This window comes from Calidris pugnax, unplaced genomic scaffold (genome assembly GCF_001431845.1).
Source record: "Calidris pugnax isolate Ruff unplaced genomic scaffold, ASM143184v1 scaffold219, whole genome shotgun sequence".
Taxonomy (NCBI): domain Eukaryota; kingdom Metazoa; phylum Chordata; class Aves; order Charadriiformes; family Scolopacidae; genus Calidris; species Calidris pugnax.
Genome location: NW_015094507.1, coordinates 3,848,562 through 3,875,695, shown reverse-complemented (window position 1 = coordinate 3,875,695; position 27,134 = coordinate 3,848,562). Strand labels below are relative to the sequence as shown.

General features: G+C 43.7%; 2 protein-coding genes across 4 annotated transcripts; one reads left to right on the top strand and one right to left on the bottom strand.

Moving 5' to 3' along the window:
• MORN2 (MORN repeat containing 2) lies at nucleotides 1-5,451 on the bottom strand. Of its 2 annotated transcripts, XM_014964693.1 has the most exons (5): nucleotides 5,329-5,370; nucleotides 4,445-4,495; nucleotides 3,588-3,694; nucleotides 2,390-2,526; nucleotides 1-183 (listed from the first exon to the last, which is right to left on the bottom strand). In XM_014964693.1, exons 1-5 carry the CDS (start codon nucleotides 5,333-5,335, stop codon nucleotides 81-83), a joined length of 405 nt encoding a protein of 134 aa, XP_014820179.1. In that variant the 5' UTR covers nucleotides 5,336-5,370; the 3' UTR covers nucleotides 1-80. The 2 variants fall into 2 exon arrangements, with proteins under 2 accessions (XP_014820179.1, XP_014820180.1); XM_014964694.1 differs by lacking the exon at nucleotides 4,445-4,495 and having other exon boundaries at nucleotides 5,329-5,451.
• Nucleotides 5,419-26,418, top strand: DHX57 (DEAH (Asp-Glu-Ala-Asp/His) box polypeptide 57). 2 transcript variants are annotated; one of them, XM_014964689.1, is made up of 24 exons: nucleotides 5,419-5,447; nucleotides 6,907-7,115; nucleotides 7,683-7,835; nucleotides 8,118-8,285; nucleotides 8,970-9,790; nucleotides 11,140-11,333; nucleotides 11,471-11,592; nucleotides 11,725-11,920; nucleotides 12,657-12,781; nucleotides 14,131-14,264; nucleotides 14,897-14,951; nucleotides 15,715-15,917; nucleotides 16,958-17,074; nucleotides 17,420-17,516; nucleotides 18,510-18,683; nucleotides 18,955-19,155; nucleotides 19,983-20,259; nucleotides 21,398-21,493; nucleotides 21,596-21,679; nucleotides 21,813-21,950; nucleotides 22,758-22,832; nucleotides 23,262-23,396; nucleotides 24,402-24,602; nucleotides 24,697-26,418. In XM_014964689.1, exons 2-24 carry the CDS (start codon nucleotides 6,916-6,918, stop codon nucleotides 24,838-24,840), a joined length of 4,110 nt encoding a protein of 1,369 aa, XP_014820175.1. In that variant the 5' UTR covers nucleotides 5,419-5,447; nucleotides 6,907-6,915; the 3' UTR covers nucleotides 24,841-26,418. The 2 variants fall into 2 exon arrangements, with proteins under 2 accessions (XP_014820175.1, XP_014820178.1); XM_014964692.1 differs by lacking the exon at nucleotides 5,419-5,447 and adding an exon at nucleotides 5,517-5,534.
• Nucleotides 26,419-27,134: the final 716 nt, after the last annotated feature.

Sequence of the window (27,134 nt, the reverse complement as noted above, 5' to 3'; positions counted from 1 at the left end):
TGAAAACTGGTCCCAGCTGTTGAGCCCAAAATGCAATCACAGAGCTGCCTTTAACCCATGCTACTGTCCAAGCCAAGTAGCTACATTTTCAGCTTCTGCTTCAGTCCCACTGCTGCCGAGCCGTGAAATGTGCCGCTCCACTCCACTCCATTTTCATCTATAAAGTCTCCTTCACCTTCCATCCTGAAATGAGATAAATCCAGCCCGTTGAGAATGCAATTGGTTTGTGGCAGCAAGCTGATGTGTGGACTACCCAGAAAAGCAAATTGCCAAGAATCTGAAACTTCCCAGTGTTCCTTAAGCTCCTGCCTAAGCTTTCTCCCACACTGTAGCCTGTAAAAGTTTTGACCTACAAAGCATGCAGGTTAGACAGCCAAGGAACATACTCCTTTCTTTGCAAAACTGTATTTATACTAACGTCCTCCCAACATATAGCCTCTACAGGAAAAACTTCCTAGTCCCAGTTACGATTTGAAGTTACCAGGGATTAAGTCCTATGAAGTTTATCCTGACTTTCATTAGAGGCATCTTAAAGATGTGTCCTTTGTGATCTTCTTGCTGTAAAAATCCGTCCTCTCTTACCCTTTCCCCATTGCTATGAAACATGCTGTTAGGACAAAGTACAGGGACTTAGAGTCTCCTGCAGGAAAAAAAAAGTAACTGCTGTGTGAATTCAGTCCTCATAAACCATATATTTCTGGTGATCTTTGAAAGCTGTGATCAAGCTCATCATTATACCTGAAAACTGCCATAAAGAAGAAATGTCTATCCATCAGTATCCATTGCAAATGAGGGTAAAATAACTTCTAAAATCAATTACTGGAGATTTGTTTCCCTTAAAAAATGAAGCCACTTAGCAGTTGAGCAAGTTGCTATGGTGCTGCCTATTTATGCTCTCTCATGAAAGCTTCAGTGATACGATGAACTGACGCTTACCTCTTGTAAGTAGCTGGAAAGAAGCAATCCTGAAACTTTGCAAAATTGGACTGTCAGGGAGTAATGCGTATTAACAGTCACAAACCAGTGTCAAAAAGGAGCCATCTTAATTCACTGGTGAAACAGCAGTGGCTAGCAAGGATTGGATGCCTGCTGCTGGTGGTGTATCTACACCAGCATTTTAGTTAGTTGAAATCACAAGTTCAAATCAGAACCAGCTGTTTTCTCTATGGATCAGCTACTAGTGACAAGCATTGTGCTGGTCCCTTTGTGATGGGCTATGTTTTCACAGGAGAGTAGAAGCATGACCCTAAGATTTTTGAGAGAAAATGCCTGTAAAGCTACATGTGTGATCTACAGTTGAATGCTCTCACTGAAGGGATGAATACTCATGCAGAATTCATGCCTGTCTTTTAATATGACAGCAAAAGACAGAAGCTCTGTAGCAGATTTTAACATGCCACTGTAATAGAGACATAACTTAATCTGTTCTAAAGCATTGACATATTTATCTTTCATTTTTCCTCAAACGCTTTTTGTTTGTCATACAGGCTCCTATTTTGTATTCAGGTACATTCTGTAATACATATTTCATTTGGTGTCTAATAGTTTAAAAATAGAATTGATCATCATTCTAGTGCTATTGTGCTATTATTTTTGGTCAGAAGGCCAAGATAGAGCTTTTTTTTCTGATGAAAGACCACATATTAACAAACATACATTTTAGATTTATTTCAGATACTGGATTGGGGAGGCACTTAAAGAAAAATTAAACCTAAATCAAACCTAGCAAATTTGACAGAGAAGTCATTTAAGGAGAATAAACATGAACATTCTCATGTAATTTTTTACAGCTAATTTTCTCATTCAATCTGTTTTGTGGCTTATGAAGTCGGTATCAGCTTCTTGGTTTAGGACAAGATAGTATCTTAGCAATTCAAACACTCACCCTCATTCCAAAGAAATTGCTGGTATTTATCAGTGGCACTAAAATATTTTCTTTTGAGGGATGAAAATAAACATCCACATTTTCCCATCTCTCTGAAATTTGTACTTTACTTCAAAAAATAAGTAAACACAAACTTTGCAAACTACCAGTGCAAATTAGCACTGTATTCCTGCATGCATCTATAAGCAGACAATTTGAAACAACGGCTCTGGAAGGGGTCTGGACTGTTCTACTACTCTGAACTCCACCTGAGCGCAGAGACCTGATAACAAAAAGCGGTCGGGTGGAACAACCATTTTGAAAACCTGCCTAGGAACAAATCACAGACTTTTGACTGTTCTCATGAAAAGGATACAACTGGGACCAGCAATTTCAGATACCCAGTGCAAGTTTCACTTCTAGCAAAAGCAACCTAGTCCCATTTTGGGTGAATTTTATTTGAACTTTACAGCTAAAAACAAAACTAACAGAAAAGACTATACGACTCTTCCACTCCAAACATACTTGTTCTCATTGAATGGTCCAATGTACTTTGCGCCATTTGGAAATGTGTAGGTTCCAGCTCCATGAAACATGTTGTCTTGGAACTCGCCTTCATAAACAGCCCCAGAAGGGTGTTCTAGCCTTCCAATACCATTCATCTGCATTTAATTAGATGAAGGATAAAGAAAATAATTAATGTTTATCCTTACAGTATTATTTCCTTCTATTACAATATCCTTTCAGATTGCCACCTTTGAATCTGCTATCATATTGAGACACGATAATGGAGAGAAAAATGACTATTCTTTCAGACTTAGGTTCCTGCTTCTACTAGGATTTCAGGTAAGAGCTTAGTTTTTGGCCATCCAGTGTCCAATAAACCCCTCATCTGCTAGTAGTCTCACAGGAACTGCTGTCTCCAGCCCTGCAAATAATTTATCTACCCTAACAGCCTCAGGGGTTAATTAAATTTCCTGGAATTTCTTACAAAGCAGAGCAAGTCTATAATTTGTTCAGCCTAGGGCACTAAGCCATGACTGGGGATTTAAATCTGTGCTGTAAAGCACTTCTGTGCCATAATCCAAATTCCTACCATTGCACCAATATTTTTGTAAGAGACTGAAAAAAAGCCGTATAGATCTGATAAAACTGCAAGATGCAGTTTCCTAATTGCAGACCCTTATTTGTCTCATTTCAAGGACTGCCTCCTTTCCAGGAGAGACAAAACAAGCAATTTTCCTATACTTAATAATTCATTCCTGGGGAGCAGAGTAGCCAAGGGCAACCAAACAATGGTTTATCTGTTGATGGCCAGAGCTGCCCTGTTTCGTTGTGGGAGGTGTGTGTGGCCTATATACACATGCAGGAGGGCCATGCCTAGCCCACGATGTGTGCACAGCCATGCGTACAGGGCTTTCACCGTGGCTGTGCCATCCTGGGCAACACCAGCACCACGCTGCCAGAGTGTTTCACCAGGGCCTGCCTGCCACCAATGGGTGGCATATTTGCAGGAGCCTGAGGAGGCAGCAGGACACCCGAAGACCACAAATATCTCAAGGCCTGGGCTCAGACAAGATTCCCAGGTGGAAGAAGAGCCTGCAGCATTGGTCTAATACTTCTCAGGTTATGACTTTCCTTTCTGTGTCTTTTTAAGGGTGAGTATAGTGGACATGCTCCATTCCAAACCCAGAAAAAGTTTAAAGTGAATACTTAACATTACCTTGTCATTTTTCCAGCTGCCAACGTATCTAGTTCCATTGGCACCAGTGTGGATTCCATGACCATTCCTCTTGAGCATACCTTCAGGTGTCTTTTTGCACTCCCCCTCTAGAAAATGAGAATGATGGAAGACAGGTATTTTCACTTCAAGACAGAGAACATCCGAGAGGCAAAAGCCTATGAGATCATACAATGCACTTCTTCTGTTGCACAGAGCCATTTCTCCAGAGCTGACTTTACACCTCTTGTGGACAGATTGCTCCCAGATAGGGGCCCTTAGAGCAAACAAGCCCTGCTGGAGCAGATGCCTTTGGGGACCATGCAGAGCGCAAGCCAGCAGCAGTCCTGTTCCCTGTTCCTCCACCACCACTGAACCCCACTGTGAGGCTGGTGAGGAGCTGGCATGGAGCATAGCAGTCCCCAGTGGACCATCATGGCAGTGGCTGTGGCTGTCTGTAGGTGGACCCTGGGGAAACACACCCAAGGCAGCTTCCATGTGTCTGTGGGGGGCTCTTACATAGCCAAAGCAGTGTGTTACTTGGGAAATAGTCCTTTTTTCTGGTAAAAATTTTTGCCTTAAACTCCCATGTGGCACAGGTTGCACAGAGGGGTTGTGGAGTCTCCGTCCATGGAGATATTCAAGACCTGATGGGATGCAGTCCAGGGCAGTCATCATGGGCGACTCTGTGTGCGCAGGGGGCCGGGGATCTCTAGAGGGACCTACCTATCTCAGCTGCACAGCTCCAGGGTTGTTTGTCACTTAGCCCCCTCACCCTGAAACTGGCAGAGATTTCCTCCGGTTTAATCCCATAAAGCCAATTTTGCAAAAGGAATTAGCACCTACCAAGATTTGCTTACCATACTTGTCTTTATTTGGGAATACGAAAGACACTTTAAAATTCACAGCTTCTGTTAATAAAGAAACAACCAGCGTCACTGTTAACAACTTGTTACGGTTTGAGAAAGCCACAACAATTTACTGTCATTTAGACAATTATTCTCACACTCTCCCCACCCAGGAAGGGGAATCGGGGAAAACAAGGAGACCCAAGGATTGAAATATAAACAGATTTAATAGAATAAGACTAACTAATTAACATTAATAACACTAAAGAACCAGTATTGAGCCCAATACCAATCTAAAATAGGCAGGGGTTGTACCCAGCCCATTCCCCACAGGGAATGTGGGGCCCTCCCCGCAGGGACAGCCCCTGTGGGACCCTGCGAGCGCTGGGGCTTCGGGAGGAAGGGAAGGGCTCAGGGCTCCGGCACCGGGGCAGGGAGTTCTCAGGGTGGCAGCTATCAAGGGAGAGAAAAAAACCCTCAGCAAACTTTCCAATTTATGTTGAATGTGCTGTTCATGGTATGGAATAACCCTGTCGGCAGCTTGGGCCAAGTGACCGGGCCTCGCTCCTCCTCACCCCTGCACCTGGCAAGGCTCAAAAACACTGAGACCTTGAAACCCACATACCACAGCTGGCTGTAAAGTAAATATTGTCGTAATTCAGACACAAGGGGCTCCTAAAAGTGCAGTTTTCCCTAGTGTTAGAAGAGGAATTAGTTCTGTGTCGCTCAAACCAGGACACGACTGTTGGCTGAAATTCAAGTATATACACACATATAGATACATTCAAATACACAGCAGCTTGACACTGCACATAATTATTAGCATGCGATTCTTTACAGGGGAGCCTTCAGTGCTGTCGGCGGGGCACCGTGTGAGGGGACGGGGAAGGCATTACCGTCCATGGTTGCCAGGCGGAAGTATCCGCGGTTGCTAGAGTAGGCCGGAGACCCGGAAGGGGAAGACGGACGCTTCCGGGTGAGGGGACACCGCGCGGGGCCGGTGCGGAGCGGAGAGGTGGGAGCCGGGGCGGAGAGGCGCGGGCGGCCCCGGGGGGGCGGAGGGCGTGATGGCGCCGTGGAGAGCGGGGACGGAGGGGAAGAGGTGTGCGGGGGGGGCCCGTGAAGGCGGCTGAGGGAATGGCGTCCCGGCACCGTGAGCGGAAGGGGGAGCCCTGCGGTGAGGGGGGGACAGCACCGGGGGAGGAGGCTCGGGTACCCCCGGTTGTGGAGTGCTGGTGATGGGACACCCCTTCGGAGGTGCGCGAGGCGGGGGGCGGTGCCGGGGGGTCGGCAGGGAAGCGGAGCTGTTCTGGGCCGAGGGCTCCCTGCAGTGTGTGGAGAGGAAGAAGGCGGACCCCGTGTGGCAGCCTCCTCGGAGGCGGCCGCCCGTAGCCGTGTCCGGCTGCTGCGCTCACCCCCTGAGCCGCCTTCGCTATGCCGGGCTGCTCTGAGCGGGGTCAGCTTGTCTTGTGCTTGGTATTACCTCAAAAGCAGGTAGAAGACAGCAGTTCTCACAGAAATCTGCGGTGGAGCTCTAGCTCTAGCGGGGAGAAGCACTGCAAAAGGGGAAGTTTCCTTTCCAAGCCCCAGACTGTTGCTGTTTCCAGCCCCTTGTCCGGGCTGTTTCTCACCCATGGCCACAGCAGGCCTTGTCCTGGCTCTGGAGGGGCCGGCACAAAGATCGGGGTAGTGGGCCCCTGGCTGACTGTCTGCAGGTGCTGCCCTGGCCCTGCAAGAGCTTTCCATGTGCAGGAGCATGGTGCTGGGGCATGTGTTAATGGTGAGCCATTTATTCCATCACTGACAACAACTGCTTAGTACTAACGAGCTTGTGTCAGAGCTGGTGAAGATCCTGCTGTGAGAAGGAAAGGAGGGCTTCTGTTTTCCAAGGCACTCCCATGCCCAGGCTCCCCAGAGTGCTCAGCTGATTGGGCAACTTCTTGCAGAAGAGGATGGGTCAGGAGCAGGTTAACGTGGAAACAAACTGTATCTTTGGCTTCAGCTCCCCTTTGACCTTTTACTCTCAGCCCTGCAAACTCCCAATTTGAAAAGTGGCAGGGCACAGGCTGCTTTCTGCTGTGAAAGTTCTGATGGTTTGTACCATGTTTGTATCATGGCTCCCCCATGTCCAAGAAAATTCCATCAGAGTGGCAGAACTGGAGCTACCACACTAGGCAGCACTGCTGGTAGGCTCATCCTTTTCCCAGAGATCCTGCGTTTTTTGTAGTGAACAGTTGTAAGGAATATGACTTTTACTTTCTAAAACTGCAGAACTTGTTTAACGGTGTTCTCGAATAATGTGCTCTGCTTCAGGTGCCTACAAATAAACTAACCTACATGTAATCAACTGCAGTTCAAGAGGGTATCTTCTCTTGTCACATAGAAAAACAAATAAGGCCATGTGTGTCCAGACATTTGCAGTGTGCTAAATCATCTTCATAACTAAGGGTTATTTATTTTTTTTCCTTCCTCAGCGAGAGAACATGAGTTCAGCAGGGAGGAAAAGAGGAAAGCCCAACAGAGGAGGAGGAAAAGGAAGAGGAGGAAGAGCAGGAGGAAGAGGAGGCGGCAGCAGTGGCCATTCAAACAAGTCTCAACTCGGTGGAAATAGGAAATGTTCAACCAAGATTTGGGATGATGGAGATGATTTTTGTCTCTTTGAGGAACCGAGGCTGGAATCCAGGTCTTTTTGTTAGTTTGGAGGGGTTTGGCATAGAGATGTCTGGGATACTTTAGGGCTGGTTTTGGACATCTTTGAATATAAAGAAGAGTTAAGGGGTGATGAAGCTGTTTCAGTATGAATCGGTTTTTACAGCTCTTTTTTGGTTAACATTTTTAATGATTTACAGCTAGGACAGTTGTTTGGGGGTTTTAAATATTAGAACCTCAGATTTTCTTCTTTGGTCATAAGGTAATTTCGGAATGTCTTTGACCAAAAAACACTAATAAACAGAGGCTATTCATTTTTGCATATTATGAAGCAGAAGCTGGGCCAAAGAGTTTATTAAATTACTTTGGATTTGACATCAGATAAAATACATACGTGCATGCTTGTGTATGCACAGATATAGACATACATATCCTGGTCATGTAAGAATGAGCCCAACTGAATAATCTTTAGGTGATGGACTTGTTTTATTTTGGTTTTCCTGTTTTGAACTACAGGGTTGGGTCCTAACGCATCCCAGTTCAGTCTGGATCATTTGAGCCGGGCAAATGAGTCATTGTTATATTCTATTTTAATTTTTAGATCAAATGCCCCTGCCAGAAGAGGAGGGCAAACAAAACAGAAACACGAAGCAAGAATCCCTCTGCAGACCATACACATGACGTCAGAGAATCAGAGAAGAGTGAAAGAACTTCTTCAAGAGCTTCAAGGGCAGGAGCTGGCTCCTGAATCAGAGTTAGTTTAAACGGAGGCCTTACTTCTAGCTCTTGCAGATGAACACGCTGTAACAGGCACACTGTTAGACAGGAAAACAGTGTTCTTTTTTTGCTCAACTTTTAATTTGATCTCAAATCCTGTCATTTTGAGTTGGCTTTGTTCTTCTTCAATATTAACTCTAGGAAAGGAGTAGCAGAATCCTCCATTTAAATGGAGGATTTAATAGTGTAGAGTCAGAGTTCTGTGTCTACCCAATAGTATAATTTTGTTCTGTTTTAATTTGATAACTCTTTTTATCAGAGTAGCTGGTTGTGGTGAAGATGATGACGAACCTGATTATCTTGATGAACAGTGCTGGTCAACAGATCAGGAAGTTCCTGACATAACACCAAGGCCGTCTGCTGAGCCAGCTGAGCACAGAATTGTGGAAAGTGAAGTGTCTTCGTTTGCTGTGCACAAGCTTTCCAGGTGATGTTTTTCAGTGAATAATTTGTATCATGAAGAGGTAAATCACTAGTCTCAGTGCTGTAAGCCCTCTGTGCTTGGATTTCCTCTTGAGTCCAGGGAATTCTGTGTGCAGAACTGATGAGTTTGTGTCTCCTACTAATTTAATCCTCAACTAGATTAAAACAATGATTTTATGAAAATAAATCAGCCTTTCTTCAGTGAAGTTTTCAGTTCTTTCTCCAAAACAATGAAACAGATATTAGGAAAGCGCAGGGACCGTTGCTGTTATACGTATGTTTCCTGCAAGTAGATAATGTTTCAAAACCTTCATCCATTTTGCTCAGATTTATTATCAGCATTTATTAACTATTTTTGCTTTGTTTGAGAGTGTTTTATATGTGATAGGACTCAGCTTTTTTTAAAGAGTTTAATTTAGGTGGGAAATCTAATTCTGTAGCTATTTGCACTACATTCTGAGGTGTGAGATAATTGCCACGTAAACTAATTTGTCACCTTTTAAAGAACAGACACTAAATTACTGCCTGCCACTGTCATTTAAAATAGCATAAATATTTTCGCAGTAGTAGTAACTCTTGGCATATGTGCTTCCTTGCTGTAAGCCTAATCAAGCAGATCTGTGGTTATTTTGCTTCATACAGGTTTCTGTCACTCACTTGTTGCCATGTTGTCTCTGTTTTGTTGCAGGTATGGTTTTGACAGAGAGCGTTGTAGGACAGTACTGAGATCCTGCAATGGTAATGTTGGGGCATCATTGGAGTATTTGCTATTGCAGTGCTTTACTGAAAAATATGGAGAGAAGATGCAGGTTTCAGCAACAGCAGCTGAAGCCAGTCAAGAAGAATGTTTAGAACAGAGACAAGAAGAGGCTTTTGCCCTCCGGTCAATCTATGGAGAAAAATTTGTAGAAAGAATTCAAAACCGAGTTTGGACTTTTAGTTTGGAATTGGAGTACCTAGCAAACAAGTTCAGCAAATCTAAACAAAAGGATGATTGTACTAGGGACAAAGCAAAGCAGACTTCAAAGGAAATATGTAAATTTTATCTCCAAGGAGGCTGCAGGTTTGGTTCAAAATGCAGATTTGGACATGAATTCCCTTCAAACCACCCACTAAAACCAGTGAGGAACCCTGTAGATGATGCTCATCTCAGAGCTAACAGTGATGATCCTGTATATGAACTTGAAGTAAGATTTCCTGAAGAAAACAAGTATCCACTTCAGGCACCTCTTGTCGCATTTTATTCCACTGACGAGAATCTACCTCTTGCTTGTCGTTTACACATTGCTGAATTCCTCTTTGGAAAGGCCTTGATAGCTGCAGAGTCTAATGAACCAGTGGTGTACACCTTGGTGACTTGCTTAGAAGATGAATCTGAAATAAGCGAGTTACTTAAAAATACTCAGCACAAGTATAGTGTTCCTCCTGTGTCCCTGCTGGCAGCACCGTTGGTAAAGCAACAGATGGAGAGTACGCCGAGTACGCCTGGTTCAAATCAAATACGTGAAGGTACACCAAATTTCCCTCTATGTTTTCTGGGCTAAGAACAGTAAAAAAGATTAAAAAAAAAAAAGGAGGCAGAGAGACAATTCAGGCATCTGTTCCAAATCTATTTCTGGAGATTAAGGTCATTTGGTGAGCCAGAACTTCTCTGTGCCTCGGGAAGTTCCTTCCATAATAAAGCTGCAGTGGAGAGGTTTTCTGCTGGCAAGAATGGAGTTAAAGGAGTACCGAGCTAATGATCATGGGTTGGCAGAGTGAACAATGCCTATTCTAACACAATCAATAAAAAGCCATTGAGAGATGTGGTGGGAACTCAACAAAATAGAGAAATGTGCTTGGAAGAGGAGCAGGGAAACCAACACCTCAAAATTAATTTTGTAAAGATGGATTTAAGACTAAATAAATGTTGCAAGCAGTTCTAGAATTTTGTTCAAGGTATCGTCCCTTTTTTTACATGCAATTGCAACTAAATTGATTTCTCAGAGGGTGAGTTCAGACTCCGTCCCTTATGGCAGAGTGATAGCAACTCCGTGGCATAGATGATGTTCAAGCTCTTAATTCTAAAACTGCTTTATCTAAAGCAAACTTTCTTCAAGAGAGTTTGCAAGAACAACTGCGTCACATTTTAGAGCACCTAAATAGTGACAGCCTGGGTTTGTGTTATAGTAAAACAAATTCTGGTTTTTTAACAGCTCCACAGAAAGACAACTTTGTTCCAGAAATTTAAATCAGATCTTCCTAAAGTTATAAAATCTTCTCGATGTTATAAAATATCTTGTTTAGATAAATGTAGCCTTAAAACTTTGGAGGGCTGGCATACTGTCTGAACAAATCCCACCTCAGTTGATAGGCAGTAGGAACCAAAGTACCTGGGCCAGTTTCAGCCTTGGTTGAAAAGTACTTGGCAGTGGTTTAACATTTAATGTTACAGTGTAGTTTTAGTTAATTTAAGCTGGTGTTCCCATCACAGTCTTATGCTCCGTAGAAGTGGTCGTGTGGTGGAGAGCGGAGCTGAGACACATGAAAATTTTCAGGAAGGCAAAACAGTTACCAGTCTGGTTCACCATGTGGCCACCCAGGTAATGGTGTTGCAGAGCACAGCTGGTGCAGGGATAGTGACAAGTGGGTTGGAGCTGAAGAAGCTGTGGTTTGTTTGATAGGGGGAGGGGAGGTTTGCTGGTAGTGTTGAACTAAATGCATGTCAAAAACAGTCCTGCAGACTCTCAGCTCTGGTCTAACAAAGTTCTTTGTTGAGAATGCTCCTGGAATGTGTATCTGTTTTTTCTTTAGTGCTGAAGAGGTTCTCTTCCTTAGTAACAAGAATACCTAATTGTATGTACATTCTCTGTCTCAAGCCTCAATAGTGTCAGAGCCTCAGGAAGAAGAGGAGGTGGCAGAAGAGGAGGAGGAAGATGAGCCTGAACGAGCTGTTGTGGAGAATGAGTTTCCTGAGAACCTCAAGAAAAAGCTTTCCAAAAAGTATGATGTGCAGGCAAAGTCCATGTATAATGAAAATGTTAAAATCTGCACACAATTTCGACTGAAAAAGGTATAATGTACAGAACAGAATATCTTTTCATGCTTACTTTAGAGAAATAAATATTAAGCTGCAGGCTGCTGTTTCAATTGGTTCTGTTCCACTCCAGTGGTTTTCTTACTGCCATGCTGTCTGTTTTCATGCATCAGTCTTCTAGGCACTTCCAGTCTATGTTGTATGAAAGACAAAAGCTCCCTGCATGGCAAGAGAGAGAAATCATTCTTGATTTGCTGAAGAGCCACCAAGTTCTTGTTGTGAGCGGCATGACGGGGTAAGAGGGTGATTGCACATACAGACTTATGTATGAAGGTTTTCAAGTGGAATGCAGTCATCTTAATTTATATGGATGGAAGGTGTTGGGTTTGTGGGGTTTTTTTAATTAATCCCTGTTTTTGTCATGCAGATGTGGGAAAACCACTCAGATTCCTCAGTTTATTTTGGATGCTTCATTGCAAGGATCTCCAAGCAGAGTTGCAAACATCATCTGCACTCAGCCTCGCAGGATCTCTGCCATTTCTGTGGCTGAACGTGTAGCCAAAGAAAGAACAGAAAGGATTGGACTCACAGTTGGATATCAGATCCGTCTAGAAAGTGTAAAGGTATATATGCTTTGCTTGTTGGTTTTCATTTAGTTCTATTGAAATGTGCTTAGTGTTTCTCTAGCAGACAGAATCCCTGCCCTGTATCTGCTGTACAGTGAGATAAGCGAGTCTGTATCACCTATATTCTATATTAAATTGCGAGAAATATTCTATACTTTATTCCCTCTCAAGTTGCTCAGTCCCTTTGCAGAATAAGAGTGCAGTACTGTGTTTTGTATTGATATTTTTCTTTCTGTTGAGACAGGTGAAGAGTATGAATAATATTTCTGTTCTCTGGAAGGCTACTGACTTCCTTTCCACTTGTCTCCATTTCCATTTGTCTCCCAAGTGGAGATTGAAGGCTACAGCTTCAGTCAGCCACAGGGGAGGGGTTTGAATTCAGACTGCCGTCTTGGAAGTGAAATTTTGTCTACATTGCAGCTGATTGCTTTTTCCAATAACTATGTTAAAAAAGAGATTCCATAAATCTTTCTAGGGATGGAGAACTTGAGTTGTTTATCAGAAAGCACAGAAAAAAACAGTTCTGATTTTTTGTTTACCCCTTATAGCTAGCAGATGCTCTTAAGTTTTAATCAAGAAGAAAAATTGTTCAACCCATCTGCAGGGGTTGCTCATTCTCTTTCTGTCAAACCTGGCCCTCAGCTGAAACCAAATGATTTACAGCAACTCGTATTCTCTTTGCACTATGTTAAGTCGCACAAAGTCAACTGAATGCTTTGTCTTACCGTTCAAGTCCTCAGCTACCAGGCTCTTGTACTGCACTACTGGTGTGCTCTTGAGACGGCTGGAAGGAGATATGACTTTGCAGGGAATCACACATGTTATTGTTGATGAAGTTCACGAAAGAACAGAAGAAAGGTAAATAATCTCTTATCCCATAAGCGAAATGAAGAAACATAGTCAGAAGGATAAATGTGACTAAGATGCAAGTAACTGAAGTCAGGCTTGTTGGTCCTGTGGCAATAATGTGGGATGGTGGGAGTAGTCTATTTTAGGTTCTGGTCTTTGGGCAGCAAGAAATTGTGTTGCAGAAGCTTGCGTGGAGACTCCATCTCCCTTAAATTTCTATGCCTCCAATCTGCCATCACATTGCCGTGGTGTTGATAAGAGGTTTTTGGATGGGGGTGGAGGCTTAAGTAACTTTTTCACCACAGTTGCCTGATTCTTATTCTTCCCTTGTTTCAGCTTTTACCAATTTCCCTAATTCTTCACATGCCCTTTTTCATTTCTCCTGATGCAGGCTTCAGCAGAGCACCTGCAAGGGACAAGTGCTCACATTTTCTTTCAATCTACCGATTTCACTAGTTCTAGACAGTCTCATCCTATCCTGCTCCAGCCTCCTATAGTTTTACCCCACTTACCTGCTAATGCCGGGCAAAAGATAATGTCTGTCAGTATCTCTGTAAACTAAGTGGCAAGGATCCTTTTCTTTGATGTTTTCCTTGTGAAACACTGCAATGCAGTGGGTTTCCAGGAGGCTTTGAATGTCACCCATTATTCTACAGCTCAGATTATATTTTAGCCTCATAAAAGTCGTGGAGTCCCCTTCTTTGGAGATTTTCAAGACCCGCCTGGATGCTCCTGAGTGACATGCTCTGACAAGCTCTGGGCAATCCTGCTTCAGCAGGGGAGTTGGACCAGATGATCTCTATGGTCCCTTCCAACTCTAAAAATTCAGTGAAATTCAGTAAAAGGGTTTTTATCTCTCAAGGATTTTTCCTCCTCCTCATCTAAAATCACTTCAAGCCAGTCTTCTAGGCATGCCACAAAAGGTATAAATATGTAGGGAAGAATACAGCGAACAGAGGAGAAGAGGTTAAGTTTGAGTTACTTTTCCAGTGAGGAAGAGGAACAAAAAGGACTCATCTGTTACTTTGAGTTAATTTGTTATCTAATGTTCCTGTGTTGTCATTAATGTAACTAGTGTATATTAATTTATATAATGTAATTAGTTTCTAAGAGCTTTTAGTTGCTAAAATGCATTTGCCAAGTAATCCTGAGACTCTAGTAGGGGACAACCGGAAAGTAGGCAGGTTGCCTTCCATTAATTTACTGCGTTACTAGCCTCCAGCCATTCTGAGGAGCTCATGCCATGGTATCGCTGTGGTATTGAAACACCAGGAAGGTGGACAGAATAGGGAGAAAAAAGGAGACTCTAAAAGTTAACATTGAAGAAATTTAAATATATTTTTGCTTGTTTTCTTCAGTGACTTCTTGCTGCTGGTTTTGAAGGATATAATGGTTCAGAGGCCAGACCTGCGCATTATACTAATGAGTGCCACCCTGAATGCAGAGCTTTTTTCTCAATACTTCCACTCCTGCCCAATTATTAACATACCAGGTGAAAACCATTCAGTTTTATTATGTTGTCAGGGACATTGTTTTAGGGGTTTGTTTTCAGTATTTCTGCTTGCAAAGTGTTTCTCAATTCAAGTGGAAGGGGCTAATTTGCAAAGTGTCAAGATGAGGATTTATATAAGAACTGTGATTCCAAGGGCTTAGAAGGAAAGACCAATGAGATTTAGGAGAGAGAAGACTTGGAAATGAAGACCTTTTTGTGCTGTCTCTATACCAGCAGAATTTCCTTCCCCAAAACCAAAAATGACATGGTGTGTTTAACATGAGCTAGTTTCACCACAGCTGAAGACTCTTCTCTACACTTGTGAAAAAGGAGCAGTGTGAGGATGCAGTTGGATGCATACACATTTAGCCAAATGTGCCTTTTTTAAATTGCTATGTTATGACATGAAATGTAATGACCTTCTCTGACTGTGCAAGTGCACGTTACCAAACCATGCTTGGAAAACATCCACTGTTTGTCCTAGACAGAAATTGTGTTGAAGAGTGCAGTATAGATGAAAGCTGTGAAGGCAGTGACATCATAATCTGTGTGAAATGATAACCATCTTCTGTCTTTTTCCTCTTTTCTGCCTGTTGTGTGGCACGTAGATTTATTCTCATGTTTCCTTTTAGGTCGAACATTTCCTGTGGATCAGTTTTTTCTGGAAGATGTGATTGCAATGACAAGGTATGGAATTTCCAAACATTCTGAGATGTATTTGGCCTTTGAGGTTGCACTATTCACCTTGAGACTGCAGTAGTTCTGTGTATAGATTTAAAAATTAAATCCTCTCAGATCTCCCCCATCACCTGCAGTCTTGGAGTTCTACTAAAGCACTGACTTTAAACAATACTTCTTATACTGCAGTGGGGTCTAGGATTTCATGCCAAAACAAGCCTTTCTGCGTTAGATACCACATAAGTACTCAAGAAAAGTTGAGCTTTGCCATGAAGAGTTTGTCAGTGCTTGTGCTTTACTTGTTTCGGTGGTGGTTAGACGTTGGCAAGCAGAAGAAATTTGAAGGTAGATTTCAGCACTGAAGGTGAAAAATGCAGGATACCAAACAATTCATTTTTGTAAGCTCAGCCTTGCAGTTAAGGTACCAGATTCCTTTTACCATTTGTAGTTACTGGAGAGTCACAGCAGCTCAGACGTTCCAGATAGTAAATTAATGAGCTATTGAAATTACTTGCAGATTGTTCCTCTAAGCTGCCCATTTATCTGTCAAGATAAGTTTGCAATCCTAGTCTTTTGCATCATTTTTAAAAGACTAACATCCTAGAATGGAAGGACACCTTGGCTTTGATACTGTCTATGGTTTTGCAGCCCACTTATATACATTTCCTCTCAGATTTATATATAAATACTTTTGATACCCTGTCTCTGTAGATAATTATTAGGAGAGTGTTAGGCTTCTTTCCATGCCACTAAGTGTTTTTCTGCTGTTAAGGTATGTTTTAGAGGACAGTAGTCCCTATAGGCGCAAGAAAAAGCAAGAAAGTAAACAAGATGGAAGACACAAAAGAACTGCGTTTGAAGAAGTAGAGGAGGACCTGAGACGTGCTGGCATTCTGGAAGGCAGTGACACAGTGGTCAGAGATTCAGACCCAGACCAAAAATTGACTCTGAAGCAGCTGCTTACACGATATAAAGGTGAGCTCCTTCTTAAATCTAATAAATTGGCATATAACTCTTGCCAGTCAATATGGTATGCAGGCATATAATATCGTATGTATCTAATGCCTGTATCTAAGTTGGAGTTTTGCGCTTGTGAAGTTAAGCAGGTCTCTACTTTTAGATGAGATCAGAAACCTGCCAGCTTAAGAAAAAAACAAACCAAAACCAACAACCCATTGTTCTCTTAACATAGAACAAACGTCTTGGCTGAAAGCAGTTCTTAGTATCTGAAAATGGTCAGTTTTCAGCTAGTATCTCTTTCTGCCCCTTTTCAGATGCCTTGTTAATTTCATGTTCTTCTCTGTGTCTGTTCTTGCTGGAGCAGCTTTACGTAAAGCACAGCATGTATCTGCACACTTTAAGGAGGTTACTTCAGCATGACAAGCCTTCTTTGAGAAATTCAGTCACTCTGTGAATGGCTTAATGAGAGAGGCAGACCTTTCCATGAACTTCCACTCTCTGATCGGCAAAATCCTCCTTGTGCTTAGTCCTGAAGAGTTCCTCCCTGCACACCCTTATGGTGAGCTCCTCAGTGGTATTGAGTGAGAGCCATGGCTTAAAAACTTCAGATTCCTGCTAGACAGTTACCTTCTCAGACAAGTAAAGGAATCTGTCTGTCTTTTTGAGTTGATGTAAGAAACACTGGAAGGAGAAGAGAGGGCTTGAGAAGGTAGTCCTGTGGGTACCTGTAAGTGGCCATATGAAGGCTTTCATCTCCTCTTACCACTAGTATGTGTGCATGTTGTCCTGCTAGTAGATGAGTCTTGATCTAGGCTGTGCACAGGGCAGGTGTGAGCCCCAGTAAGGCATAAGAAAGGAAGAGCTGAAACAGAGGGAGGCATGGAAGGGAGAACATGACACATTGAGTCACTTCTGGAGCTACCTCTGACTTGTCTGAGCCAGATGCTGTTTAAACTGACATGTGGTTGGTTGTACAGCTACACTGGCTCAATGCATACAGCAGATGTTTTTTACAAGAGATGGACTTAGTGTGTGTTTTATTTATTTTTCCCCAGGAGTTAACAAGACAGTGTTGAAAACAATGTCTGTCATGGACTTGGACAAAGTTAATCTGGAATTAATTGAAGCCTTGCTAGAGTGGATAGTTGCTGGCAGACATTCATACCCTCCAGGTAATTTCATTGTCCTTGAGAGGTAAATAAAAGTAGATTGATGGAGGCTGTGCACTTGTAGGCAGCCCAAAGGTAATATTTTGCATGTAGAGTTTCAAGTAGTTACTGATTACTTTTTGGGAAAAAAAAAAAAAAGTTCTAGCTGAGTACATGGGGTGGGGAAGGGGAGAGAACTGTCTATTTCGGAAGTCTTTGGTGAGGGACTGTTGCAGCCTGTGTAGTTTTTGTACAAGAATTGCAAAACAGAGCTGGAGTTTTGACTTAGGCCTTCTGCACATTGATAAAATATCAAGCTGTCCTTTCTGTTGAGTGTTTTTTTTTGTTTTTTTTTTAATCTATATATAGGTGCTGTGTTAATATTTTTGCCTGGTCTAGCAGAAATCAAGATGCTTTATGAGCAGCTCCAGTCTAATGCTCTTTTTAATAACAGGCACAGCAAGAGGTAAGGCAGAAAAGGTTCAAAACTATTGGTCTTTACCCATAAATAAAGAGTAGATTCCTGCACAAGGCCTGCCTGTATATAGGGATAAATGAAGGTTATTAAATGTGTGAGACAGCTTGTGATATAAAAGTCTTGACTCCAGTCAGGGTAATTGTTTTATACTATCTTATTGGCTTGCTCTTGTTTTTTCTCCTCAAGGTTAGTTGTTGAAGTTCTTGGACACCCTAGTGATGAATGTTCTCCGTTTTGTCTCTCTTTTGGCCTCAGATTGTTACATGGGGATGTAATTGAATCTCATTGACTGAAGAGTTTTTACACAGATGTCTGTGGCAGGGTTAGCTGGAGTGGTTTCTTCCAGTCTGGCATTATAAATGGCAGATTCTAGACTCTCCAAAAGATACAGAATTTTTGCTCAGCTCTATTCTGAGACCTGTCACTTCTGTAAACTTCTCCACCTCACGTATATCAGCCTGGGGGTGTTTATTCTGGAAAAAAGGAGGCTGTCTCTATAACTACCTGAAAGGAGGGTGTAGGGAGATGAGGGGTCAGTCTCTCCTCCCAAGTAACAGGCAATAGGACCAGAGGAAATGGCTTTAAGTTGAGCCAGAGGAGGTTTAGATTGGATATTGGGAAAAATGTCTTCAGGTCATCAGGAGTTGGAACAGGCTGCTCAGGGAAGTGGTTGAGTCACCATCCTTGCGGTATTTAAGAGACATGTAGATCTGGCACTTAGGGACATGGTTTAGTGGTGGACTTGGCAGTACTAGGTTAATGGCTGGACTCAGGCATCTTAAAGGTCTTTTCCAATGTAAATGATTCTATGATTCTGTGTCTTAAACGTGATAGGGCAGAGAGGTTTGCTGGTTTTATAGTGCTTTGAATGGCTGCGGGCAGTGTATAGTACTAGTGGGGCAAAAGTGTGTGCAGGCAGACTGTTCCCAAGAGGGAAAAGGCTGGAGATGCACTGAGCATGCTGTCATATTTTCCTTCCAGGTGTGTTGTTTATCCGCTTCATTCTTCACTGTCCAGTGAAGAACAGCAGTCTGTGTTTCTTAGGCCTCCTGCAGGAGTTATCAAAATCATCATCTCTACAAACATTGCAGAAACATCTGTCACCATTGATGATGTGGTTTATGTGATTGATTCTGGAAAAATGAAAGAGAAAAGGTACTGGGATTCATTCCTCGGGGCTTTGTGATCTGGGAAACTGCTGTATGCCTTGAGCTGCATACTTTAGCTTTCCAAAGAGCTGGGAAAAACTTGAAGGAACTGTATTTGCGGAAAGCTGCTCCAAGGTGGAGGAAGCCAGTCTAGGCTCAGATTCAACTGCAGGGGTGGCAGCTGTGTCCATACAGAAGTTGGCAGCATCTACCTCCTTGACCTCTAGCCTGTTCACTCTGCACTCAGGAATATAAGCCTGTTTCTTGCTCTCCTGTAGATACGACCCAAGCAAAGGAATGGAAAGTCTGGAAGACACATTTGTGTCCAAGGCCAATGCTCTGCAAAGGAAAGGGCGAGCAGGCCGTGTAGCCTCAGGTGTCTGCTTTCACCTTTTCAGTAGCCATCACTATAACCATCAGCTTATAAAGCAGCAGTTACCAGAAATACAAAGAGTGCCCTTGGAGCAGCTTTGTCTAAGGTGAGTTGTTGTTACTGCATTGCCCGAAAAAGCTATCCTGCAGTATGGCCTTCCTCCACTGCAGGGAGCACCGAGAGTGCCATTCACAGTGTGAGAAAACACTGAGAAAACTAAGCACCTTGGTAAACTAAGAAACTGCCTCTGGCGATCTAAGGCTCTGTGGACTGGTTGCTTTGATCGTGCTGTCACATTGCCTCCACAACTAGAGCCCCCTGCTAATTGCACCTGCCACCTATGCTCCCTCCCTGCCTTCACATTCCTTGGTTCTCACCTGATCCTAGGAAAAAGATACATCTCTCAGATCTCATACCACCAGAGAAGACGGTTGCATTCCTGTACTCCAGGCCCCCCAGTAGATGTTTGCCCCTTTATGCTTTAAACTGTCCTGTGGTGTTCCTGTGCAGCGTAGTGCAGTAAAGCCACAACCTGGATCGAGCACCACCATCATGCACATACTAAATGAAGAGGCCCTCCTATCCCTGCTGCTCGCTGTGCACCCCTTTGTACAATAAGGAAACAAAACAACACAATTTATTTTGTTTTACAGTAAAAACTTTATTTTAAACCCTATTGTGCTAAATAGGAATCTGTTCTTAAGGACTCTGTGAGGCTGGATGAGATACACTGCCCCCAGTTATTATTTCACATTGCTTCCTGACTTGAAATATGCACTGCAGGCCTCTTGTAGGGAGCGTGTTCTTAGAAGTGTGTTTTCTGTTGAGTTTTTTTGGTTTGTATTTATAAAAGTTTGCTTTTTTGTCCTGTATATGGAACTAAGCTGTTTTTTTCTTTTTCCTTTCTTTTTAAATTTTCTCCCCCTCCTTAAGAATTAAGATTCTGGAGATGTTTTCTGCGCAGAGTCTTCACTCTGTCTTATCACGGCTGATTGAGCCCCCTAGAACTGAGTCTCTGCGGGCATCAAAGCTGCGACTACAAGACTTAGGAGCTTTAACTCCAGACGAAAAGCTCACCCCTCTGGGATATCACTTGGCTTCGCTGCCTGTTGATGTCAGGATTGGGAAGCTAATGCTCTTTGGCACAATCTTCCGCTGCCTGGATCCTGCACTGACTATAGCAGCCAGCCTGGCCTTTAAGTCACCTTTTGTGAGTATTCTTCACTGTGTATCCCGCTTCGAAAGTGGCACGTTTTCATCCAGCAACACTCTGTAACTTGCAGTATACTACACTTGAGTATTTTAATTCTCCTTCTTAGCCTAAATTGTAGATATGATAATGCAGTGCTCATTAAAAGAAGTCCAGTTATAAGCAGAAGACCAAAACCAAGCAGCAGCGACAAGAATGTTACTTATGAATGAACAGTTGCAACAGAGTGGATGTTAGTTTTAATTTAAACTAAGAATACAGTCCATTTTGCCTGAATTCGTTGTAAAATTTGACTATGAATGGTAGTGTAAGGAGCAGTTAGAAATAATTACAAAATAGTGACAGTGAAGTTGACATGTCTGAGCTGTGAATGCAGAGTTCAGTTGGGATCTCCGTTTGTGTGTTGACTTACACTTCGGCTGTTGGAATCAGCTTCTGTACTTACAGGTGCTCTTACTATTGTTAGTCTCCTACAGCAATGTACAAACTTGCATGAGAAGTCAGACTTTCTTGAAGTTTAGATTGCTATAATTAGTAGTGCAAATAGTTTGTATTGAGGATAGTTGTGAAAGAATTGGAAATACTCTAGTTATTGAATTGGATATTGTGTTCAATATGCTCATTGGGCATTTTCTATAGCATTTTGACTTCAAGTGTTTTAAGTTTCTATATGCTGCTATAGAATAACTTAAATTTGGCTTTCTGAATGTCCTGAGTTACTATGGCCTTTTCTCTCTCTCAGATTTTAGAGCTGCTGTGCTCTTCTCTGTTATAGGCATTCTCATTTGGGCTTCAGCTCCATTAACTTGCTAAGATTTGTCAGATGGCGTTTTTCATGGATTTTGGCATTCTGCAGCTGTGGAGAGTTCTGCCCAAAATGAAATACTTTCTGTGAGCTGGTCAATCACAAATTTACCTTTGGATCTCTTGTTGCTAGACACGGCAATGGGCTTAAGTGCTCTGCTGTTGACTAGGCATTTTTGAATGCCTCATGTTTTCTCTTACCCTTGGAGAAAATTTGCATTCTGACCTGTGAACTGCTGTGAAAATCCCAAAGATTATGTGCTGTGCAGCTCTTGCCATGGCTTGTCTGAGTTATGAGATGAAGAACTTGCTTAATCTGTTACTGCCTGTTTAGGTGTCACCGTGGGATAAAAGGGAAGAAGCAAACAAAAAGAAGCTGGAGTTTGCAGTAGGGAACAGCGACTACCTGGCTCTTCTCCAGGCCTACAAGGTGAGCTAAAATTCAGTAGCCTCTCTCAGAGATTTGTGATATGATTTGTGAAATTCAAGCTGAAAAATTTTATTAAAGGTTTCTTCCCGTCCTCTCAATTAGGGATGGTGTTTAAGTATCAAAGAGGGCTCTCAGGCAAGCTACAACTACTGCAGGGAGAACTTTTTGTCAGGAAGAGTTCTTCAGGTAAGTCAGTTTTTGTGGCCTTGCACAGGGGCTGGTTGGGACACTGGCATAGTCCTAGTGACTAAAATAAGCAACTGGTGAAGATTCTCCTGGCTTTGTGTGGCACCCATCACAGCCTTTTGTCTGATCATAGGAAATTGCCAGTCTGAAACGGCAATTTACAGAGCTGCTTTCTGACATTGGGTTTGTGAAAGAGGGATTAAGAGCCAGAGACATTGAGAAGAAGTGGTCCCAAGGAGGGGATGGCGTGTTGAATGCCACAGGAGAAGAGGTAACTCACAGCATTTCAGTGCTCCAAAACAGCGCTGCGCTTCTTTCCTTTGACCTGGGTGCTGGTGGGCTCTAGGCTGGTGGGCTTCTTGCCACAGCCTGGCTTTGTAATCTCACACTGGCAACAGTCACCCCCAACCTGCTCTGTTCTCCCTCCCTGTACGTTGTACGCGCTGCAGCTCCCCTCAGCTGCAGGAAGCCTTGTGTGCCCAGGAAGAACAGGCCGAGATGTGGAAACAAGCTGAAACCTGCTCCTTTGAAACAGTGAAACACTGCTGACTCCACACTTTAGAAGTCAGCAAGTGGTGGAAAGGCACAGGTCTGACCCGTGACCTGGCCTGAATGCTGGGATTAGTGCCAGCCTTATTTTGGGAACTGGGAACAGAATTACTTTACAGAGCAGGCAGTGCAGTATTTCAGCGCTGCCGACAATCCTCACCAAGCAGTACCTCTGGAGCCAGAGAGCTCCTGGGGCTACATGCTGAGGTGATAAGGGCTTGGTAGCTGTAGAGTCTCACTGTCATTGGGACAACGTGCTTGCTTTCTGTAAGGGGCATGCCACTCTGTACCCAGACATTAGGCAACAGTTAGGTTTGGCACTAACTGCATCAGTTTGCCCTTATAGTGAGCGGAACACAGCCCAGGTCTAGCCTGAGACCTTAGGAGCAGTAACTGGTCCGCCCCCATTAAAGCACAGCAGTGCAGCTATAAAAGTGAACCAGTTTTAGGAACTCAGTCATTCCAGAAGCAGGTCTTTACCTTTATAGACTTACCTGTAGAATACCTAATGCATGCATTAATTTCACAGGCAAATTCAAATGCGGAGAACATCAAGCTGATCTCGGCTATGTTGTGTGCTGCACTCTATCCCAATGTTGTCCAGGTAAAAGAATGCTTTTCTATTTTTCCTTCTTCTGTCTAGTATATCCACGCAGCCCACTGTTATTTTGGGCTGATTGTGGCAGCCTTGAGCCTGGCTTAGGTTGCTGAAGCTCGCTGCTTCTAGTATTAGAGCCAGGCAGCTGACCTCCAGTTTGTATTGCTTGATGCTGCTGCTGTTCCTACAGGCTGATTTTTAGTGTCACAGCAAATTTGCCAGCAGCAAATGTTCTTAAGCAGCTACTTTAAATTACAGCTTTTAGAAGGCCGAGGTTACAAATGAATGCTGGTTAGGCAGCACCCAGAGCACAATACCTGCCTCTAGTGACTTGACGTGTTACTACTTGAGAATTTCTGGCTTTGATAGAACTAAAACGTAAGTTAAAAAGGTTTTCTGATACAGACTTTTATAGCTTTTTATCTAACCGTACAGGTGAAAAAGCCAGAGAGCAAATACCAGAAGACCAGTACAGGAGCAGTCAAAATGCAACCAAAAGCAGAAGAGCTGAAGTTTGTTACCAAAAATGATGGTTATGTTCACATTCACCCTTCATCTGTGAATTATCAGGTCAGGATTCTTTTTTTCTGCAAAGTATGCTCCTTTTCATAAAAGAAATCACCTTTGCTTGAGCAGTTGAGATTACAGTGAAGGTCCCTATCGATATTTTAAAAAAAAAATCTTCATAATTGAACAGTCGCCTGTTAGAATTGTAAATAATGGTGTGTTCCTGAGTTACGAGTGTCCTCTTGGGCACACAGTTAAACTCCAGCCTCTGGAGTGGAATTAGCAGATGCAGTAACCCCCCATCGTGTTTCCTTAAGCTGCATCTGCAGAGCTGCACACACAAATGTGGTGTGCAACGCTCCCCTCAGCATTGACTGAGATTGCTTGCATGTATGTAGCACCTTCGTACGTGCTTATGGCTTCTCCCCACCACTCCTCCCCAGGCTTTGTCTCTTCAGCTGAAGTATTATTTATTGGTAAATAATTCAGGGACATACTCTGGTTTGTTTCTTTGTTGGGTCCTCAAAACTCTGCAGTTAATTTCCTTTCCAGCTTAATAGCTAATAGATAAAAGCTTTTCTCTCTCTGCCATGATACAGGTAATATTTATCTCTTGAAGTCTGTCTCCATATTTGGTGATTCATTGCTTTTTCCAGAATATAAATTACTTGCTTTAAAAAAACAATGGGGTATTTTTAATCATTAACCACATATTTGGGTTATAAAGGCTTTGAGCTGTTCATTGCTCTTGCTTTTAAAGAGCATAACAAAACCACAAGTGAAAGTGCCCTTAGCATGAAATGGAGAACTTGAGGCAACATGGATGAATTAGCTGATTTCTCACAGTCCTCACTACAAAGTGGGAAGGAGAAGGGGATACCTGGCAAAGTTATTGGGTCAAGGAGAGTTTGCCAGTCCTGAAGGTGTATTTTAGTCACATTTACTGTTCTGTGCAGCCACAGAAGAGGCAGAGGAGGCCTGTGTGGAAGAGGCAGACAGGTCAATGTTTGCCTGAGCGGGTAGGAAGAGATGTAGCGTTTTAAGGACGATGTTGTGTGCGTGTTCCAGACGAGGCACTTTGAGAGCCCCTACCTGGTGTATCACGAGAAGATCAAGACCAGCCGCGTGTTCATTCGGGACTGCAGTATGGTGTCGGTGTACCCGCTGGTCCTGCTGGGAGGTGGGCAGGTTCACATGCAGCTGCAGAAGGGAGAATTTGTCATTTCTCTTGATGATGGATGGATACGATTTGTGGCTGCCTCTCACCAGGTGAGGCAAAGGAGGGGCAATCCTGGGAGTGCTGCGGAGCTCTGCTGGTGTTCAGAATGCAGGAGCTGCATTTCATGAGCCTTCTGTGTTTCAGGTGGCTGAGCTGGTGAAAGAGCTGCGCTGTGAACTAGACCAGCTGCTGCAGGACAAAATCAAGAATCCCAGCATGGATTTATGCATATGCCCCCGTGGCTCCCGCATCATTGGCATGATTGTAAAGCTTGTGACCACACAGTAACGTGAGAACAGCTTTCTATAAAGACTCGTTGCCTGAGAACAAATGGAGTAACATCAGTGTCTTGATGTATTTGTTGTCCCAAAACGTGGCACTGATTCCTGGAAGACCAAGTTGGCAACTGTCCTACTGACAGGTTTTTTTGGTTTGCATTTTTTTTCCCTTTGTTTGCAGAGAGCTTCCTTGTTGGAGCCACCTTGTTGAAGGTGGCTTCCAGTACACTCTGGGAAATGGTAAACTGGCAAATCTTCCAGGAGGAACAGGAACCTCCGAGTAAGAAAGCAAAGTGGTTTTTTTATGAGGCTATATGCTGGCAATAGTGTTTTATGGTCACAAAAATACCTGCTACGTGGCGGCTGCTTGTAAGAGAAGGCTGTCTGGAGGCAGCATGTGACATCATAAGCTGCTCCATAATAATTGGTTTAAAATCACTTCTATATTTTTGTTCAGACAGTTTAGTCAGTTTTGGCTGACCAGCGGTCCGTTTGCTTGCAATTCAAGCCAAAGCCCTTAAAAAAGTGATTGCATTTTGATTTATGTCAAGGGGTTTTGAAATGGATTTAGAGGGCGTGAGGAAACCGTACCAGATCAGTTGGGGTAACTCGTTGGCTCCCTGCAGGCTCTTTGGGGTACAGTGCAAAACTATAGTAGAGTGTGGACATTTCCCCCGAAAGCCAGGCTTTCCCAGTGCCCCTGCCCCCCACACACAGTGAACAAGTAAAGCAGAGGAGCTGGACAGCTGTAGTGCATTCCAGAGGGATCCTTGGCTGGATGGTATCGCTCGCTGTTAACCCCCTACCACCCCTAACTAGGTTGTAGTCCTCCTGCTGCCTTGCACAGCTGGAAGGAAGTCCGACTTTTGGGAACTTCTAGCCAAACTCTTGTCTGGGGAGGGGGCTGCTACAGAGGAGTGTGGCAAAATGCTGTGATAATAATGAACTGTTAATTCTTCGCTTTGACACTGCTTAATTGCAATGCTGAGCATTGCTATAGCTGAACTGCTTGATGTACTAGCAACTGCAAATAATAGCAAGTGCCTTAAGTGACAGAAACTTGCTGTCATCTGTGATGTAGTAACCTCTGTCTCTACCACCAGCCCTGCCAAGAAAAAGCCTTCAGGCTGAGGACTAAGCAGCAGAGGAAGGCACAGTGGTTGTGGGCTAGCTCAGTTTTTCAAAAAAAACACACTTGAATGTTTGCAGAAGCAGTTTCACGGCAACACCCCCTCGCATGAGGAAGAAGCCAGGACTGCCAAGCCCAGCACATCAGTGCAGCAGAATACAGGTATGGTGAGCTGCACCTGGAGGCTTGGAGTTCTTTGAGGATTAGTGAGGAGCTGTTAGGGCCCAGGAATCCTGGGGCAGGGGTTTAAGGCACTGCAGAGGCACACAGACTGGTGTCAGCCATTAGCTCTGTGTGAAGTGGGACAGTTAGTGATGGTGTTGCTGTTGTGGGGGTAAGCAAAGAGGGGTTCTGTTCAGGTGGGTTGTGCTGTGTAGTAGGAACAGAGTCCATGTTTTCACCTCAGTCTTCCATGTGCTTTCAAAGTGGCGTCCTCTTGAATAAATGACTTCTCGGCAATCAGGTATTGGTGTTTTGGATGGAAACTAGTGCTCAAGCAGGGTCTGTAGAACACTTCCCCCCAGTACATGCTGAATTCCACCTGAGCTATCCCAAAGTGAAGATGAGGGCAAGGACAGCTGATGATGTAGCAGGTGATAATTAGCAGCATCCACCCTGCTCATAGTCCTTGGTGGCAGAAAGCACTGATAAACAGACATACTCAAAAGATGATGGTGGATACCCAACTGTGAGCACATGCCTCATGTATCACTGCCTGGGCTGCAGGGCCAGCTCTTACTTTAGGAGGGGTTCTGCCTAAAAGTGCCAAAACCAGGCTGACTCTCCCAGCAATTGCACATGCACTAATTGGGCACGGTGCTTTCGTTACTTGCTTCCTTCAGCATGTACATTCAACCAGCATATGAGCCAGCAGCGTGGCTAGGAAGGCCAACAGCATCCTGGCCTGTGTCAGGAACAGTGTAGCCAGCAGGGCTGGGGCAGTGACTGTCCCCCTGGACAGGGCACTGGTGAGGCCCCACCTCAAATGCTGTGTCCAGTTTTGGGGCCCCTCCCACAAGACAGACATTGAGGAGCTGGAGCGGGTCCAGAGAAGGGCAACAAAGATGGTGAGGGGTCTGGAGCACAAGTCTTGTGAGGAGCAGCTGGGGGTGTTCAGCCTGGAGAAAAGGAGGCTGAGGGGAGACCTTCTCGCTCTCTACAGCTCCCTGGAAGGA